We start from the raw sequence: 20,584 nt of genomic DNA, 5'->3' as shown, positions 1-20,584 counted from the left end.
GGCTAAAACATTTCCTTGAGATTTTATAGGTCCCCTTCTTACCAGGGCCGTGATGGCATCCTTGTGGTTTAATAAACTCTAGCAAGATTTGTACTCTGGGGCAGGCCTAATGTTTGTTGCTCTAACAGTTTATCACCCAGGGGAGTATTCGCCCGTGAAAGCCTCCCAGAGTCTAGCATATGACCTGGACTCCAGTCCATTGCTGGATTTGGGGAAGCTCTCAGGGATGCATTGTGCCTGGTACATGCTAGAGATTCATAAAATTTGTTGGATGAGTAAGTACAGTCATCTCCAGTTAAAGTATTAGACCATATACACCTGGTTGATCCTTAAATGAATCAGCCAACTTGTAGCATACTCGTTTTTGACAGTGTTATCCTTACTCTTCTAGTCTCAACTGTAAACGCCCTGGATTAGTGTTAAAGACTTAGAGACACCCTTCCAGCTTCTATAGGCACATTCACTTTATAAAGCGCTTGTGGGATACACCTGAGAAACCACTAGGTATTAAGGGGCCACTAAGCACAGTGCATTTTTGATAGTTGGTAGGCATGTGTCCTAGGACCTTTGAGAGACCATAAACATGAAGAAACCACTGCAACATAAATGTACCCACAGAATTCTATTGTCAGTGAGTTATTTAGAGCCCTTCGTCAGAGTTACCATGCCTATTGGTCACCAGCTACGAAGCAGCACTGAAATTTAGATGCTGTGGGCTTGCCTACATTCTTGTGCCAACTAAGTGACTGACTTTTGAATGCTAGACATAACACCAGCTCAAAACATTTGTAGCTTTGGCAAAGATACAAATACAACATAGCAGGGATTCGGGGGACCACTTACAAATAGTCAAAACTGCATGTGTTAAATGTGAGAAACCTAGGGGTCTTCTGTGTGGCTATTACTGAGCCATTCTCATTCTTCTTGTTCAGCTAGAAACTGGAATAAAAGTTCTTGGTACCCCTACCAATAATTAGCATAATTATTGCCTGCATTCTGCCTCTGGTTTTCCATCTCTCAGGGTTTTCCCTGTTCATTCAGTATCTTCCTAGTCAAATACGAATTTGTATGCCCGTGTCATATCCCTGTTCTCTCTCTCCTATTCATAAATGGGAAGTCAGGTATATCTTTTACACTCTAGGCCTCCTGCCTTCCCCTCCTACTGAGTGAGCCTGGGGCTGGATGCATAGGATAGGAGTTAGACTCGGAGTCCCACTCCCGTTCAGACAGGTGAAGGAGTGCTCACAAGGCTGTGGGCACAGATTTTCAGTTCCCTTTAGAAGCCGTCCTTTGAACCTCGTTTTCTTTACCTTAGTTACATAGTTGTTTAGATATTTAGAGTATAATGTTTAGGAAGAAAGACCTATGTACACAAGGACATATAGTATAGAGTTCTTAAAGAACTCTTTCTCTATTTGATTTATAATGCCATCTTTGTGTCCACTTTTATATAGATTATGAAATGGACAAAAATAGTTTTCTGTTGGAAGAAGGGTGAAGGAGAAATAATTTTTAACATTGCTCTTGTGCAAATTTTTATACAAGTAATATGAAAATACAGACAGATAATATTCCTAATCAATAACAATATTACAAATATTTCATGTGACTCCAGGCTAATACTAGTGTATTTAGCTGAGACATTGTATTATCTCTCTGATTTATTTACTTTTGCTACCTGAGGTGGATAATTCCCTTTAATATTTGTTGATCCATTAAAAATTTCCAATTTAGGCAAATAAAGAAAAAATATTTTCTAAATCATGCTCTTTATATATCTTTACTTTGAATGTTTATGAGTTTTATATCTTCTGTCATTTGGGACACCATGCAAATAAATAGGGAAATACAGGAAAACATTTTTTCCTGAATCGCAGAATAGCGTACTTTATAATGGTGGTGAAGGAGTTCATTTTTTCTTTCACTGTGTAGCTCCACAGTGCTGTGGCCGAAATGGAAAAGGAGAAGTTTGATCTTCAAAAGCAGCACACTGAAAACATTCAAGAATTGCTGGAGGACACAAACGCACGTTTGAGTAAAATGGAGGGCGAATACGTGGCCCAGACCCAGTCCACAGTGAGTCTTTTTCTCTGTCCTCACCATTTGTAGGAGCTGGCCCCTCACTCTCCACGTCGCTGTGCTGTGCTGACATGCGCGGTGAATAAGTGAGTGTGATGCAGGGTTAGAAGAAATCGCTCTGCCTCCCGACTTGGTACACACTTCTGCTCAAGGGTGGGCAGTTTCCCGAAGGAGCTGTGGGATCTCACTCTGCATTGTTTGGTCCCCCCTTTACTCAACCCCCCTTGACTTCTACAAATCTTTCTTGTCTTCTCCCTGGCTTTCAGTCTAGAAGGAATTTCTTCTTTCTTTTTGTTATCTGTTTCATTCTCTTTAACTGAGGAGTTGATTGGGTTTTTTTTTTTTTTTTTTTTTTAAGTATTTAATGCTAGGGTAAAGGAAATCAAATAGGGGATAGGAGTAGTGTGACCACTTTAAGACAGATTTTCTGAGTAGATTCATCTTTACTGAGGGAGTAGGCATGGCTATCACAGGGGTAAACCCCAAAAGTCCCCTTCCTGTGAGGACGCAGAAAGAAGTCCCCATAGCACATGGCAGAGAGACCAGGAGAGATGGATGGTCCCTGAGGAGCCCCCTCACAAGCACCTGGTGGCAGTGGGGAGGCCTGAAGGAGGGAATGTCTTCAGCCTTTTGGAAGCCCAGCAGACATCACAAAGCACGTAAGCCTGGACAGGTAGACTAATGGCACATGAACCAGGGCTCCTCAAGTCCAAGGCAAGTGCACTTCATCAGTCTGGTCCCTAATAATGATACGACTTCATGGAATGGTAGCGTCTTGTATCCTGGCCGTGAACCCAGTCCTCACTTACCACACAACCCAGCCACGCCTGGTGGGTCCAAGTATATCCTTGAGTTTTAACCTGTGGAATCTGAACAAGAATTAGTCACCCAGGCATAGCTCACAAAAAGTGAAAAAGTGGGGATCAGGATCCACAGTGATGTGTATCTTGGGTTCTACGTGGAGAACAAACCATAGGGGTCAAGAGTGGGAGCAAGGAGACCAGTGAGGAGGCTGTTGTAGCTGCCTGGGCAGGGGAGGTGGTGACTTGGACCTGGGCATCTGTGTAGAGATGAGAACTGGGGAGTGGTGACGCAGGTCAGCAGGTGGGGAAGGCTGAGTGTCAGGGTCAGTGGGGACAAAATATCAAGAATTTATTTTCTGGATAATCACCATAATGTAGATATTCAAAGTCATGAACAAAATCCAAATTTATATCTGAAATACATTTTTTGTCATCTCAACATCCTAAATTTTTATAAATGTGAATTAAATATGTTAAGTAATTTTAAAGTTGAAATTTATGGGACATATTTATTGCCTAAAATGTCTACTGCATTGTTATATACTATTAATTAAATAATATTAAGAGAGCAGTATGTTTCACAGCAGGATTTTACATTTTTATGAATTTGGGTTGTAAAGAAAAGTGATACTTTGGAGGCGAGAGGTCACTGTCAGAAAAACTTCATTCTATTTTTAATGAAAGTTGAATTTCAAAATTAGCATTCAGACCTTGTCATTAGATAATAGTAAATACAGAGAAAAAGGGACAGAGTCTGTCAGCAGGACTGAATTTAAGAATCATCAAAACTAGACAGATCTTGCTGAGCAGCTCCTGATTTAATAATTAAACAAGGGAGAGTTCAAGGCACGGCTCAAGATGAAAGACGAGACTGTCACTGAGAATTAGTTTCCTGGTTTTGTTGTTCTCCCAGGCTTGCTTTCTTCTTCTGCTGAGTCTTGCTTCCGTGCAATTGTTTTAAGCAGACACTGCTCTAGATGGTTAGATGTACGCCTTTCGGTATTGGCAGGGATTCCCCTGTGTAAAATTCTTAGTTAAACATGTAAACTCTGGATTTTAAAAATAATACTAGAACTTACAAATATGAAAATTACAGCAAAATCATTGGGTACTTGGGGAGGTGAAGGCTGTAAAATATAGGGCTTAGATGCAGTGAAAGTCTGTGGTGGCTTTATTGAGATGTTTGGCTTTACTGTAGTCGAGTTCATTATCTTTTCCTGTATCATGGGTCCCACTAGTAATTTTAGGAAGTCTATTTAGTCCTAATCAGAATACTTTTTTAATTAATTAATTTATGAGAGAGGTTGAGAATGAGAGGGAGAGAGAAAGGCATCCATTTGTTCCTGTTATTCATGCATTCATTGGTTGCCTCCTGTATGTGCCCTGACTGGGGACTGAAACCACAACCTTGGGGTATGAGGATGACACTCTAACTAACTGAGCTACCTGGCCAGGGCTTATTGAATTTTGTCTCATATTTTTCTCGTGATGTGACTGGGGTTATGGGTTGAGGCAGTAAGGTCACAATGGTAAGGTGCTAATCTCATCACATCATATCAAGAGTACATACTATTAATGATTTATCGCTGTTGATATTAAACTTGATCACATGGCTGAAGTAGCATTTGTTATTTTTTCCACTCTAAAGTTACTCTCTACTTTTCCGTATTGTCCTCTTTGGAAGGAAGTTACTCTGTGCAGCCCACACTTAAGGGGTAGGGAGTTCCGCTTTTCGTACTTAGGGTATGGAATTTCTACATGAAGTATTTGGAGTTTTTGTGCATGGGAGACTTATCTCTTCTCCCCCATTTTATTAATGTATTCAATCATTTATTGATATTGGCATGGACTCATGGATATTTTTTATTTTGTGCTCTGAGTTATAATGCAATACTACTTTATTTTGCTATGCAAATCATTCCAGCTTTGGCCATTGAGAACTCTTTCACTGGGCTCCTGGAGCCCTTTGACATAATGCCCCTTGATGTGGGTTATGTGGAGAATGGTACTAGAAACTAAGATCTATGTGAAGGTGTGCTCATTACACTGGGGGTGACATATTTTACGCCCTCTCCCCTGACAAAGCAAGGGAGTAACTATGCATTATCACCTGTCTGTCTGTGCATATGTATGCACATTTGTATATGTCACCATCTATATCCACATTAAGTTAAACAGAATTTCTTTTTTTTTTTTTTCAACCTGTTTTTTTTTTTTTATTTCAATCATTGTTCAAGTACAGTTTTCTGCCCCCTACTCCCGTTTCAGCCCCTCCACCCAACCCTCCCCCCTTCCCCCCCCCACCCCCCACCCTTAGTTTTTGTCCATGTGTCCTCCAAATTTGTTCCTGTAATCCCTACCCATTCCCCCCTGAAATTCCCTCTTCTCTCCCCTCTGGCCACTGTCAGACTATCCCCTATTTCAGTGTCTTTGGTTATATTTTGCTAGTTTTTTGTTTTGTTTTGTTTTGTTGTTTAGATTCCTGTTAAAGGTGATATCATGTGGTATTTGTCTTTCACTGCCTGGCTTGTTTCACTTAGCATAATGCTTTCCAGCTCCATCCATGCTGTTGCAAAGGGTATGAGCTCCTTCTTTCTTTCTGCTATATAGAATTCCATTGTGTAAATGTACCATAGTTTTTTGATCCATTCATTTACTGATGGGCATCTAGGTTGCTTCCAGCACCTAGCTATTGTAAATTGTGCTGCTATGAACATCGGGGTGCAAAGGTTCTTTTGTATTGGTGTTTTAGTGTTCTTAGGATAGAGTCCCAGCAATGGAATTGCTGGGTCAAAAGGCAGATCCATTTTTAGTTTTCTGAGGAAGTTCCAAACTGCTTTCCATAATGGTTGTACCAGTCTGCAGTCCCACCAACAGTGCACTAGGGACCCCGTTTCTCCACATCCTCTCCAACACTTGTTATTTGTTGCTTTGTTTATGATGGCCATTCTGACTGGTGTGAAGTGGTATCTCATTGTGGTTTTAATTTGCATCTCTCTGATGGCTAGCGATATTGAACATCGCTTCATGTGTCTTTGGATTTTCTGTATGTCCTCCTTGGAGAATTGTCTGTTCAAGTCCTTTGCCCATTTTTTAATTGGGTTACTTGTCTTCTTAGAGTGGAGTCGCGTAAGTTCTTTATATATTTTGGAAATTAAACCCTTGTCTGAGGTATCATTAGCAAATATGTTTTCCCATACAGTTGGTTCTCTTTTTATTTTGATACTGTTTTCCTTAGCTGTGCAAAAGCTTTTAATTTTGATGAGATCCCATTTGTTTATTCTTTCCTTTATGTCCCTTGCTCTAGGAGACAAGTCAGTAAAAAAGTTTCTGCGTGAAATATGTGAGATTTTCCTACCTACGTTCTCTTCTAGGACTTTAATGGTGTCACGCTTTATATTTAAGTCTTTTATCCACCTTGAATCTATTTTTGTATAAGGTGTAAGTTGGTGCTCGAGTTTCATTTTTTTGCACGTAGCTGTCCAGTTCTCCCAACACCATATGTTGAAGAGGCTATTTTTATTCCATTTTATGTTGCTGCTTCCTTTGTCAAATATTAATTGACCGTAGAGGCTTGGGTTTATTTCTGGGCTCTCTGTTCTGTTCCATTGGTCCATGTGCCTGTTTTTATGCCAGTACCAGGCTGTTTTGATTACAGTGGCCTTGTAGTATAGTTTAATGTCAGGTATTGTGATTCCTCCTACTTTACTCTTCTTTCTCAAAATTGCAGCAGCTATTCGGGGTCGTTTATGGTTCCATATAAATTGTTGAAGTGTTTGTTCTATGTCTGTGAAATATGCCATTGGTACTTTAATCGGTATTGCATTGAATGTGTAGATTGCTTTTGGTAGTATGGACATTTTAATGATATTAATTCTTCCAATCCATGAACACAGTATATGTTTCCATTTGTTTGTGTCCTCCTTGATTTCTCTCCTCAGTGTTATGTAGTTTTCTGAATACAGGTCTTTTACCTCTTTGGTTAGGTTTATTCCTAGGTATTTTATTTTCCTTTTTGCTATTTCAAATGGGATTTTTTTCTTGATTTCTGCTTCTGCTGTTTCATTGTTGGTGTACAGAAATGCCTTTGATTTCTGGATATTGACTTTGTATCCCGCTGTTTTACCAAATTCATTTATTAGGTCAAGCAGTTTTTTGGTGGAGTCTATAGGATTTTCTATGTACACTATCATGTCATCTGCAAACAGTGACAGTTTTGTTTCCTCCTTTCCGATTTGGATTCCTTTTATTTCTTTTTCTTGTCTGATTGCTGTGGCTAGAACCTCCAGTACTATATTGAATAGAAGTGGTGAAAGTGGACATCCTTGTCTTGTTCCTGTTCTTAGTGGAAAAGATTTTAATTTTTGCCCATTGAGTATAATGTTGGCTGTAGGTTTCTCATATATGGCCTTTATTATGTTGAGGAATGCTCCCTCTATTCCCACTTTACTGAGTGTTTTTATCATAAATGGGTGCTGTACCTTATCAAATGCTTTTTCTGCATCTATTGATATGATCATGTGGTTTTTGTCTTTGCTTTTGTTTATGTGATGTATTACAGTTACTGATTTGCGTATATTGTACCATCCTTGCATACCTGGAATGAATCCAACTTGGTCATGGTGTATGATCTTCTTAATGTACTGTTGGATGCGGTTTGCCAGTATCTTGTTGAGGATTTTAGCGTCAATGTTCATCAGCGATATTGGCCTGTAGTTTTCTTTCTTTGTTGTGTCTTTATCTGGTTTTGGGATTAAGATGATGTTGGCCTCATAAAAAGAGTTTGGTAGTCTTCCATCTTTTTGGATTTTTTGAAATAGTCTGTGAAGGATAGGTGTTAGTTCTTCCTTAAATGCTTTGTAGAATTCTCCTGTGAAACCATCTGGTCCAGAGCTTTTGTGTGTTGGGAGTTTTTGGATTACTGCTTCGATTTCTTTTGCTGTTATTGGTTTGTTGAGGCTTTCTGCTTCCATTTTATTGAGTTTTGGAAGGTTATATTTTTCTAGAAATTTGTCCATTTCATCTAGGTTTTCAAATTTCTTGGCATACAGCTCTTTGTAGTAATTTGTTACAATCCTTTGTATTTCTGTGGTATCTGTTGTAATCTCTCCTCTTTCATTTCTGATTGTGTTTATTTGGGTTTTCTCTCTTTTTTTCTTGATGAGTCTGCTTAAAGGCTTGTCGATTTTGTTTATCTTTTCAAAGAACCAACTCTTGGATTCATTGATCTTTAGAATTGTGCTTTTAGCCTCTATGTCATTTAATTCTGCTCTGATCTTGGTTATTTCCTTCCTTCTGCTTGCTCTGGGCTGTCTTTGTTGTTGTTCCTCGAGTTCTTGTAGACGTAGGGTTAGGTTGTTTGTTTGAAATGTTTCTAACTTTTTTAGGTGGGCCTGTATCGCTATGATCTTCCCTCTCAGGACTGCCTTGGCTGTGTCCCATAAGTTTTGGGTTGTTGTGAGTTCGTTTTCATTTGTTTCCAAAAACCGTTTGATTTCTTCCCTAATATCATTCTTGACCCATTCATTGTTTAATAGCATGCTGTTTAATCTCCACGAATTTGAGTGTTTTGGGTTTTTTTCCTTGTGGTTGGTTTCTAGTTTCAGTCCCTTGTGATCTGAGAAATTGCTTGGTATGATTTCAATTTTTTTGAAATTGTTGAGGCTTGTTTTGTGTCCTATCATGTGGTCAATCTTTGAAAATGTTCCATGTACATTTGAAAAAAATGTGTATTTAGCTTCTTTGGGATGGAGGGTTCTGTAAATATCAGTAAAGCCCAGCTCGTCTAGGGTATTGTTCAATGCCACAATATCTTTGTTGATGTTTTGTTTGGAAGATCTGTCCATTTTTGATAGAGGGGTGTTAAAATCCCCCACAATAATTGTGTTGCTGTCCATATCTTTCTTGAAGTCCTCTAAGATTTTCTTTATGTATTTAGGTGCTCCTATGTTGGGTGCATATATATTTACTATGTTTATGTCTTCTTGGTGAATTCTTCCCTTGTATTATGAAATGACCTTCTGGGTCTCTCTTTATGGATCTTCTTTGGAAGTCTATTTTGTCAGATATGAGTATTGCTACCCCGGCTTTTTTCTCCTGTCCATTTGCTTGGAAAATTTGTTTCCAGCCCTTCACTTTCAACCTGTGCAGATCTTTTATCCTGAGGTGGGTCTCTTGTAGACAGCATATGTGTGGGTCATGTTTTCTTATCCAGTCAGCTATTCTATGTCTTTTGATTGGAGCGTTTAGTCCATTTACGTTTAAGGTTATTATTGATAGGTACTTATTCATTGCCTTTTATGTACGTGTGATCCTCTCTCACTCTCTCTTTTCCTTTCTTTCCTTAAAGCAGTCCCTTCAGCATCTCTTGCAGAGTTGGTTTAGTGGAGGTGTATTCTTTTAGACTTCTTTTGTCTGAGAAGCTTCTTATTTGGCCTTCTATCTTAATTGAGAGCCTTGCTGGGTAAAGTAGTCGTGGTTGCAGGCCTCTGGTTCTCATTACTTGGATTATTTCTTGCCATTCTCTTCTGGCTTGGAGTGTTTCCATTGAGAAGTCAGCTGTTAGCCTTATTGGGGCCCCCTTGTATGTTACTTCCTTCTTCTCCCTTGCTGCCTTTAAGATTCTCTCTTTGTCTTGAAATTTTGCCATTTTAATTATGATGTGTCTTGAGGTGGGCCTCCTTGGGTTCCTCTGATTGGGACTCTCTGTGTTTCCTGTATTTGTGTGACTTTTTGTCTCATCAAATTAGGGAAGTTTTCCATCATCACTTGTTCAACTAGGTTTTCTATCCCTTGTTCTTCTTCTTCTCCTTCTGGTATCCCTATTATACGGATATTATTACGTTTCATATTGTCTTGCATTTCTCTTAATCCCTCTTCATTCCTTCTGAGCCTCTTTTCCCTTTCTTGCTCTTTCTGGGTGTTTTCTTCTATTTTGTCCTCTAGCTCGCTGATCCGATCTTCTGCTTCATCGATCCTGCTTTTCATTCCTTCTACTGTGTTCTTCATTTCAGAGATTGTATTCTTCATTTCCTCTTGGCCCTTGTTGAGAGTTTCTATTTCCTTTTTTATGCTGATGTAGTTTTCATTGAGTTCATTGTAGCTTCCCTGTAGTTTCTCGTAGCTCATTGTGAGCTCATTGAGCTTCCTGACAATCACTGCTTTGAATTCAATATCTGATAGTTGAATTGCCTCTGTTTCATTTAGCATTCTTTTTGAGGCTTCCTCCTTTCCTTTCATTTGGGGAGTATTTCTTTGTCTTCCCATTGTTTGTGAGACTCTTCTTGTTCACCTCAGCTTCTTATATTGATCTGTTCTGGCTCCCTCGGTTTATGATGTGAACTTCTTTAGTAGAGTAGCAGTGAGTTTCAGTGGTACTGTTTCCTTGACCCCCCCAAGCTCGCTGGTCTTGGGCTGTTGTTTAAGTTGGCTTTGTGTTTGCCTTTGGGTTCTGATTGTTGTTGAGTCTTTCTTTGATGGTTCCTTCCCTCCAGCTGGTTAAATGTGGGTCACTCTGACCACCACCTTCTATATTTTGTTGTGCTGGTGAGGGCAGGTTGTGTTGAGGCTGGTTCTTCTGTGTGTACAAGGTTTAAAGAAATCTTGTTCAGTTGTTTGTATTGGGTACTGTCTCTACTGTTTAGTTGTATTTCCAGATAAGCCCTGGATTGAGGTTTGTGTGGTTACTACTCCCTCCTTCACCTTCTTCTGCTGTTATCTGTTAGTGGTTCCTTAGTTGTTGGGTTTCCTCTTCCAGTGGGTATCCTGGTGTTCACCTCCTCCACCTATTCTTTTTTGTCATCAGATGGAGGGGAGGGCAAAATGGTTTAAGACAGCTACCGAGAATTCTATGCTATTTACAGTAGTAGCAACTAGGGAAGATATAGGAGATCCTTTCACTATGTATAGTGTTAACCGTGATCTTCCACCCAGCTAGCTGATTTTTAGAAAGGATGGAAAGAAGATAAGACTCTTGTTGGGGGAGGAAGGATTGTGCGTTGGGTCTATAAAGCAGAGAGGTTGTGGGCGGTCAGATTCTGGGGTAAGGTGAGAGTAAAGGGTAGTAAATAGGTGTAGTGTGTGAGAGAATAGAGTTAACCACTACAGTAATAGAGTTCAGGAAACTTTGAAATGGGCTACGATCTGGGGGGGGGGTGTTGTGAAGTAATTACACTTGCATGGAACAGCAGTTATTTACAATAATATTATGGCAACATTCATATGGCAGAGTCTATGAAATCTAGGTAATAAGGATATGAAGTACCAAACATTGAGTAGTATGCTTATAGGACACAGGTGAGTTAATGGACAGTAGATTAGTAATACGGTATAGAAAGAGATATCAGGGGAAAGCTGTGAGGTCATACAATAAAACCAGCCTAGCAAAGCAGGCTATACAAAAATAAGAGGGATATAAAAATATTGTTTAAAAAAAAAAAAAAGGATGTAGGAACACTGGAAAAATAATAATAATACAAATTTGCAATAACTTGCAGGTTCTTTGTAATAGCAGAGTGACATTTATCTCACTGTCCCAGCTGTTGTGATGCCCCTTCTTTGGGTTCAACTTTGGTCTTTTCACCGTTCCAGGCTTTTGTCTCACTTGTAGGTATTTAGGAAAAAATTTAAAAAAGAAAAAAAATAGAAAAGGCAGATGAAGGCAGGAAGAAGAGATAAAATTGGAGGACAGGAAGGAGGAAGGAATAAAACAAGAAATCAGGTAAGAGAGGAAAAAGAAATCAAAAGAGAATAAAAACAATAAAACTTAAAAAATTAAAAATTGTTAAAAAAATAGAATCAAATTAAAAAGTCTCTTGATTTCAAAGTGGCCAAACCGGTTTTTCTGCTCTTGCTGGCTGAGGCAGTCTGAAGGTTGACTTGTTTGGCTTTTCTTCCTAGGCCCGTGGGGTTCGCACTGGCTCCGCGGCCCGGCCGCCGCCCGGCGCGACCAGCGCGACCCTCGCTCCCCGCGCTCCGGTGAGCGGGCGCGGCCCGTCTGCGCCTGCACGGCCGTCTGCCGCACGCCGGTGCCCCCGTGGGCGGGCGGGCGCGGCCTGTCCGCAGCCCTGCGCGCTCACAGCTGGGGAGCAAACAGGCCAGAGCCACTGATCCCTTCAGGAGAATTCCCCAAACAGTGTCTGTGTCCATCCACTCCTTCCTCTTGGGAAATTCCTCCTGATCGAGCCTGCCGCTCTCCAATGGCCCGGTTTCTCTCACCGCCAAAGCTCCAGCCAGAACGGTGACCCTGGGAGTCCGGGTCCGCAGGGCGACTTGGCTCTGGCGTTCACCGCCTCCAAAGCTGCTCGCCACCCGGTGTGCCCGCCAGCACCTGGACTCCTCCCAGAGCCGCCCAGACCTTGCTCGGCTGGGGAGGGAGCAGTTGACCTGGCTCTCTCCCACTAACCCTAGGGCAAACCCAGCCGCGGCCCCCGGGCCTGGGGCTGCAGCCCCGGTACCACACGCCTGTCCCGGGAGCCTACCTTGATGCAGCGATCTGTTCTTTGTTCTTTCGGTTCTGCCTCAATCCTTGGTCCTCCGTTCTCAAAAATGCTGAAATATGTTGGTTGCTTGCCTTTCCACTCCAAAGATCGGTCAGGACTCTCTCCCCTGAGCAGAGGAAAGCCAAATCTGCTCCTTCCTACTCCGACGCCATCTTAGATCCCCGTAAACAGAATTTCTTACCAATGTCTGTAACTCTAATCCAGCACCACATGGATTAACCTAGCCTTCTCTCTTCATGTGTGTAAACTCTCAATCCAACACTGGAAACGTGGCTTCTACTGCCCTCCACCCATTTACTTAATTGTTCAATTCCATTATACGTTTACACCAGGGTCAGGGTTGTGAACTCATACTCCCACGGGGACCAACTTTGTCAGCTAGAGCAGTGTGTGTATGGTCTTAGAGATGCCACTCATTTCAAAATTGCTTAGGTCATCACTTCCCTCATCCCTCCCATGAGTTTTTTTCATACATTTTTTAATATATCTGGATTTTCTTGTCATGGTCTACATTTTTTTCCTGGAACCACAAGAATCCTGTTTTGTTTTTTTTTTAATTTGCTGAAAAATAAGGGTCTTTTTTTATGCTTTAAAATTCCATGGGTTTCAACAAGTACATCTTGTCATACAGCCATGATTATAGTATGATATGTAATATTTTCACTGTCCTAAAAATCACCAGTGCTGTGCCCTATTTACCCCTCACCCCCTCTCCCTAGAATCCCTGGCAACCACTGATCTTTTGTATCGACTGTATAGTTTCGTATTTTCAAAAAGGCCATGTAGTTGGAATCATGCAGTAAATAGCCTTTTCAGACTGGCTTCTTTCATTAAGCGATTATATTAGAGATTTCTCCATGCCTTTTGTGGCTTGATAGCGCATTTGTTTTTATTGCCAAATAACATTCAGTTACAGGGATGTACCATAGTTTGTTTATCCATTTACCTATTGAAGAATTATGGATAAAACTGTTCTAAATATTTACTTGCAAGTTTTTGCATGGACATAGTTTTCAAATACAGTATGACTCAGAAGTTTCAATACAGGAAGTACAAGCAAAGAAATAAGTGCATATATGTACCATAAAATATGTATGAAAGTGTTCACAGCAACATTATTTTTAACAGCCAAACACTGAAGAAATCTATTGATAAAATGGATGTTATTTTAAGTTATTTGCATAATGGAATACTGTATATAGCTTTGAAAAAGTGTAAACTGCTACATGCCATGATGTGGATGAATTTCACAGACATGTAATATGCATAATGAAGCCTGACCCAAAAGATATATACTCTGTGATTTCATTTATAGAAAGTTCAACAAAAGGCAAAGGTAATTTTTTGTGATGGAAGTCAGAATAGTAGTTACCTTTGTGTAGAAGATGACCAATAAGGCCTCAGAATGGCTGATAATGTTTACCTTTTGTAGTTATTCATAGGTGTTTTAAATCTGTAAAAAATTATCAAAATATATAGTGAAGATTTGTGTATCTTTTTGTGTATATGTCATATTTCAAGAAAAAGTTTATGAAATCAGATAAAGTATGTTGTTCTTTTTGCCATAGGAGTTGAGCTTCGGATTCTAAATAGTTGCTGAGTACTAACCCTTTCTAATTTTGGACTCCCAGGATTTCAAACAAAGTGTGTGTGTAAAACTCCTACATTTCTTATTCTATATACATTGGTTGTATAATTGAAAGCCCATCAGCTATTTTAAAATTTCCTAATACTTTGTGAAAATCATATTTCTTACCAAAATAATGCCCTTTCCTTTTTTTATTACTTCATTGTTGTTCAATTACAGTTGTCTGCATAACCTCCACCACTCCCCCCACCCCAGCCAATCCCTCCTCCCTCCCTTGCTTCCACCCTCCCCCTCAGTTTTGTCCATGTGTCCTTTACAGTAGTTTCTGAAAACCCTTCCCCATACTGTCCCCTCCCCCCCCTCTGACTATTGTTAGATTGTTCTTAATTTCAATGTCACTGGTTATATTTTGTTTGCTTTTTTCTTTTGTTGAGTATGTTCCAGTTAGAGGTGAGATCATATGGTATTTGTCCCTCACCACCTGGCTTATTTCACTTAGCATAATGCTCTCCAGCTCCATCCACGCTGTCGCAAAGGGTAGGAGCTCCTTCTTTCTCTCTGCTGCATAGAATTCCATTGTGTAAATGTAACATAGTTTTTTGATCCACTCGTTTACTGATGGGCATCTAGGTTGCTTCCAGCACTTGGCTATTGTAAATTGTGCTGCTATGAACATTGGGGTGCATAGGTTCTTTTGGATTGGTGTTTCAGGGCTCTTACGGTATAATCCAAGCAGTGGATTTGCTGGGTCAAAAGGCAGTTCCATTTTTAGTTTTCTGAGGAAATTCCATACTGTTTTCCACAGTGGCTGCACCAGTCTACATTCCCACCCACAGTGCACTAAGGTTCCCTTTTCTCCGCATCCTCTCCAACACTTGTTTGTTGATTTGTTTATGATGGTCATTCTGACCAGTGTGAAGTTGTATCTCATTGTAGTTTCAATTTGATAGCCAGCAATAATGAGCATCTTTTCATATGTGTCTGGTCCCTCTGTATGTCCTCCTTGGAGAAGAGTCTGTTCAAGTCCTTTGCCCATTTTTTAATTGGGTTGCTTGTCTTCTTAGAGTGGAGTCGTGTAAGTTCTTTATATATTTTGGAGATTAAACCCTTGTCTGAGGTGTCATTGGCAAATATGTTTTCCCATACAGTTGGTTCTCTTTTTATTTTAATACTGTTTTCTTTAGCCATGCAGAAGCTTTTTATTTTGATGAGATCCCATTTGTTCATTCTTTCCTTTATGTCCCTTGCTCTAGGGGACATGCCAGTAAAAATGTCGCTGCATCAAATATCTGAGATTTTCCTGCCTATGTCTCTCCTCTAGGACTCTGATGATGTCACGGCTTATATTTAAACCTTTTATCCACCTTCAATTTATTTTTGTGTATGGTATAAATTGGTGGTTGAGTTTCATTTTTTTTCATGTAGCTGTCCAGATCTTCCAACACCATTTGTTGAAGAGGCTATTTTACTCCATTTTATGTTGCTGCTTTCTTTGTCAAATATTAATTGACAATAGAGACTTGGGTTTGTTTCTGGGCTCTCTGTTCTGTTCCATTGGTCTATGTATCTGTTTTTATGCCAGTCCCATGCTGTTTTGATTACAGTGGCCTCGTAATACAGTTTGATATCAGTTATTGTGATCCCTCTTGCTGTGTTCTTCTCAAAATTGCTGCAGCTATTCGGGGTCATTTATGATTCCATATAAATTTCTGAAATGTTTGTTCTATATCTGTGAAATATGTCATTGGTACTTTAATAGGGATTGCATTGAATCTGTAAATTGCTTTGGGTAGTATGGTCATTTTGATGATGTTAATTCTTCCAATCCATGAGCATGGTACATGCTTCCATTTGTTTGTGTCTTCCTTGATCTCTTTCTTCAGTGTTACATAGTTTTTTGAGTACAGGTCTTTTACTTCCTTGGTTAGGTTTATTCCTAGGTATTTATTTCTCTTGTTGCTATATCAAATGGGATTTTTTTCCTGATTTCTGTTTCTGATATTTCATTGTTGGTGTACAAAGATGTCTTTGTTTTCTGAATATTGACCTTGTATCCAGCTGTTTTGTCAAATTCATTTATTAGGTTGAGTAGTTTTTTTGGTGGAGTCTATAGAATTTTCTATGTATACTATCATGTCATCTGCAAACCATGACAGTTTTACTTCCTCCTTTCCAATTTTGATGCCTTTATTTCTATTTCTTACCTGATTGCTGTGGCTAGGACTTCTAGTACTATGTTGAATAGGGGTGGTGAAAGCAGGCATCCTTGTCTTGTTCCTGATCTTAGTGGGAAAGCTCTAAGTTTTTGCCCACTGAGTATGATGTTGGCTGTAGGTCTCTCATAGATGGCCTTTATTATGTTGAGGAATGCTCCCTCTATTCCCACTTTGCTGAGTGTTTTTATCATAAATGGGTGCTATACCTTATCAAATGCTTTTTCTGCATCTATTGGTATGATCATGAGATTTTCATCTTTCCTTTTGTTTATGTGGTGTATTATGTTTATTGATTTGCAAATATTGTACCATCCTTGCATCCCTGGGATGAATCCCACTTGATCGTGGTGTATGATCTTTTTAATGTATTGCTGGGTGTGGTTTGCTAATGTTTTGTTGAGGATTTTAGCATCTATGTTCATCAGCAATATTGGTCTGAGTTTTCTTTCTTTGTTGTGTCTTTATGTGGTTTTGGGAGTAGGATGATGCTGGCTTCATAAAAGAGTTTGGGAGTCTTCCCTTTTCTTGGGTTTTTTGGAATAGTCTGTGAAGGATAGGGGTTAGCTCTTCCTTAAATGCTTTGAATTCTCCTGTGAAACCATCTAATCCAGGGTTTTGTGTGTCAGGAGTTTTTTGATTACTACTTCAATTTCATCCACGTTATTGATCTGTTCAGAAGCAGAAGCTTTCTGCTTCTCCTTCATTCAGTTTTGGAAGATTATATTTTTCTAGAAATTTGTCCATTTCACCTAGGTTTTCAAATTTCTTGGCATATACTTCTTTGTAGTAATTTCTTAAAATTCTTTGTATTTCTGTGGTATCAGTTGTAATCTCTCCTCTTTCACTTCTGATTATGTTTGTTTGGGTCCTCTCTCTTTTTTTCTTGATGAGCCTGCTTAAAGGCTTGTCAAATTTGTTTATCTTTTCAAAGAACTATCTCCTGGATTTATTGGTCCTTAGAATTGTGCTTTTAGTCTGTGTCATTTAATTCTGCTCTGATCTTGGTTATTTTCTTCCTTCTACTTGCTCTGGGTTGTCTTTGTTGTTGTTCCTTGAGTTCTTGTAGGCATAGGGTTAGGTTGTTTGAAATGTTTCTCTCTTTTCTAGGTAGGCCTGCATCGCTATGAACTTCCCTCTCAGGACTGCCTTCGCCATGTTCCATAAGTTTTGGATTGTTGTGAGTTCATTTTCATTTGTTTCCAGAAAGTTTTTGATTTCTTCCCTAATCTCATTCTTGACCCATTCATTATTTAATATCATGCTATTCAGTCTCCATGAGTTTATGTGTTTTGGGGTTTTTTCCTTGAGGTTGGTTTCTAGTTTCAGTCCCTTGTGGTTGGAGAAAATGCTTGATATGATTTCAGTTTTCTTGAATTTGTTGAGGCTTGTTTTGTGTCCTGTCATGTGGTCTCTCTTTGAAAATGTTCGTGTGCATTTGAAAGAGTGTGTATTTTGCTTCTTTGGGATGAAAGTTAATTTCATCTAGGGCATTGTTCGATGTCACAATATCTTGTTGATATTTTGTTTGGAAGATCTGTCCATTTTTGACAGTGGGGTGTTAAAATCCCCTACTATAATTGTGTTGCTGTCAATATCTTTCTTGAAGTCCTCCAAGATTTTCTTTATGTATTTGGGTGCGCCTATGTTGGGTGCATATATATTTACAATGTTTATGTTTTCTTGATGGATTCTTCTCTTGAGTATTATGAAGTGACCTTCTGGGTTTCTTTTTATGGCTCTTTTTTTGAAGTCTATCTTGTCCATTATGAGTATTGCTACCCCAGCTTTTTTTCCCTGTCCATTTGCTTGGAATATTTGTTTCCAGCCCTTCACTTTCAGTTTGTGTAGGTCTTTTGTTCTGAGATGTGGGCAGCATGTGTGTGGGTCATGTTTTCTTATTCAATAAGCTATTCTGTGTCTTTTGATTGGGGCATTTAATCCATTTACATTTAAGGTTATTATTGATAGGCACTTATTCATTGCCATTTTTTCATACCTGTGTGTCTCTCTCTTTCACTGTTTTTCTTCCTGTTCTTAAAGCAGACCCTTTAGCATCTCTTGCCCAGCTGGTTTGGAGAAGGTATATTCTTTGAGGCCTCTTTTATCCAGGAGGCTCCTTATTTGGCCTTCCATTTTAATTGAGAGCCTTGCTGGGTAAAGTAGTCTTGGTTTGCAGGCCTCTGGTTCTCATTACTTGGAATATTTCTTGCCATTCCCTTTTGCCTTGGGGCATTTCTATCAAGAAGTCAGCTGCTAGTCTTATTGGGGCTCCCTTATATGTTACTTCCTGTTTCCTTGCTTCCTTTAACATTCTCTCTTTGTCTTGGAATTTTGCCATTTAAATTATGATGTGTCTTGAAGTGGGTGTCTTTGGGTTCCTCTTGATTGGGACTCTCTGTGTTTCCTGGATTTTTGTGACGTTTTCTCTCATCAAATTAGGGAAGTTTTCCATCATTCCTTTTTCAAACAGGTTTTCTATCCCTTGCTTCTCTTCTTCTGGTATCCCTATTACATGGATATTATTATGTTTCATGTTGTCTTGCATTTCCCTTAACCCCTCTTCATTCTTTCTGAGCTTCTTTTCCTTTTCTTGCTCTTTCTGGGTGTTTTTTTCTACCTTGTCCTGCAGCTTGCTGATCTGATCCTCTGCTTCATCAATCCTGCCTTTGATTCCTTCTGCTGTGTTCTTCAGTTTGGAAATTGTGTTCTTCATTTCCTCTTGGCCCTCATTGATATTTTCTATTTCCTTTTTCATGTTGATATAGTTTGCAGTGAGTTCATTGTACTTTCTCTGTAGTTTTAGGTAATTCTCTGTGAGCTCATTGAGCTTCCTTATAACCACTGCTTTGAACTCAATATCTGATAGCTGACTTACCTCTATTTCATTTAGCATTCTTTCTGAGGCTTCCTCCTTTACTTTCATTTGGGGATTGTTTCTTTGTCTTCCCATTGTTTGTGAGACTCTTCTTGTTAGCCTCTGCTTTTTGAGTTGATCTGTTCTGACTCTCTGGGTTTATGGTAAGAACTTCTATGGTAGAAGACCTGTGAGATTCAGTGGTGCAGTCTCCTTGATCTCCTGAGCTCACTGGTCTTGGGCTGTCGTTTATGTTGGCTCTCTGTATGTCTTTGGGTTTTGATTGTTGTTGGGTCTTTCTTTGGTGGATCCTTCTCTCCAGCTGGTTAACTGAGGGTCACTCTGTCTACTACATCTTGTATTCTGTTGTGCAGGTGTGGGCAGGTTGTGTTGAAGCTGGTTCTTGCATGTGTACAAGGTTTTGAGGATTCTCTCTCACTCTTGTTCAGTTGTTTGTTCTGAGTAATTTCTCCACCATTTAGTTGTATTTCCAGATTGGTCCTGGGTTGAGTTAGTGTGGCTTCCACTCCTCTTTCACCTTCTTCTGTTGTTATCTGTTGGTGGTCCCTTTGTTTGTAGGTTTCCTCTTCCAGCAGGTATCCTGGTATTCACAGCTCCCACATACTGGTCTGATTTTTCAATGTCCTCTACAGTTTTTGGTCTCCAGTCTTCATATATGCTGGGATACCATTGGCTGTTCACTCCGTTCCTCAGAAGATTGGCTAGGTGTTTCACACGGGCACAGAGGGAAGTGGACTCCGCTCCCACCTACCTCACCACCATCTTCTCCCCTCTTCTAAACTTTCTCTTAATTTTCAATGTGCCAATTCTTTTGGCATATTAGGTTTTGAGCATAGAAGATTTATAATTTTTGCCACTTCTCTTCTCCTTCATGTAGTATTTTACTTAATCATATTACTTACTGCTTTGGAAATTTTTCTTAGATCTGTTCTCTTCCCCTTCTGTTTCCATAGCTACCACTTGAGTCCAGGCCATTGTTGTCTCATTCCGGGACTCTTCTGGTTACCTGCCAGGAGCTCTCCCTGTCTCCTCTTGTTCCATATCTCACAAATGCTATTTGTCCTATTTTTCCATGACCAATAACTTGAATTACCAATCCAATGCCTATTATAACTACTGCTTACAAGCCATGTCCACTCAAGAACTCCAACCTAGTCTTCCGAGCGCTGCCTTTGAGTTCACAGTGTGGGAACATAGTCCCCGCACCTGAGGTAATCTGTTTGCCCTTAGCTGGACAGTTTCCGTTCCTTCTTGGACCCTGTTGTTGTGCACCCCTGAGCTCCCCTTCCACACTTCCTGCTGCTGCCTGAGAATATGGTTCTGCGCCAGCATCTTTTTTTCTGAATAAATTTTTACCCCATTTGAGGTCTCCACTATTTTATGTCTCCTCAGTTTTTGTATTCAGCTTAAAAAAGATTGTTTTGGGCAAATGTTATTAAGGTATTCTCATATGACTGACTATAGGCTTTCCCTTGACATTATGTTTTAAATTTATTTTAAATTTCCTTTGTACCTACTTTATC

The 20,584-nt window shown here is 39.7% G+C and overlaps 1 protein-coding gene across 4 annotated transcripts in view; it reads left to right on the top strand.

Moving 5' to 3' along the window:
• The window catches only part of CEP112 (centrosomal protein 112), a 334,383-nt gene that overhangs the window by 64,502 nt on the left and 249,297 nt on the right, over positions 1-20,584 (top strand). For all 4 annotated transcript variants that reach the window (XM_036033460.1, XM_036033461.1, XM_036033459.1 and 1 more), the window contains one exon: positions 1,933-2,076. In XM_036033460.1, coding sequence (XP_035889353.1) covers positions 1,933-2,076 — 144 coding nt within the window. The remainder of the gene's footprint in view (positions 1-1,932; positions 2,077-20,584) is intronic.

The sequence above is a fragment of the Phyllostomus discolor genome, chromosome 8 (genome assembly GCF_004126475.2).
Source record: "Phyllostomus discolor isolate MPI-MPIP mPhyDis1 chromosome 8, mPhyDis1.pri.v3, whole genome shotgun sequence".
NCBI classification, from domain to species: domain Eukaryota; kingdom Metazoa; phylum Chordata; class Mammalia; order Chiroptera; family Phyllostomidae; genus Phyllostomus; species Phyllostomus discolor.
The sequence above is the reverse complement of the archived record's forward strand: the minus strand, read 5'-3'. Positions and strand labels throughout refer to the sequence as shown.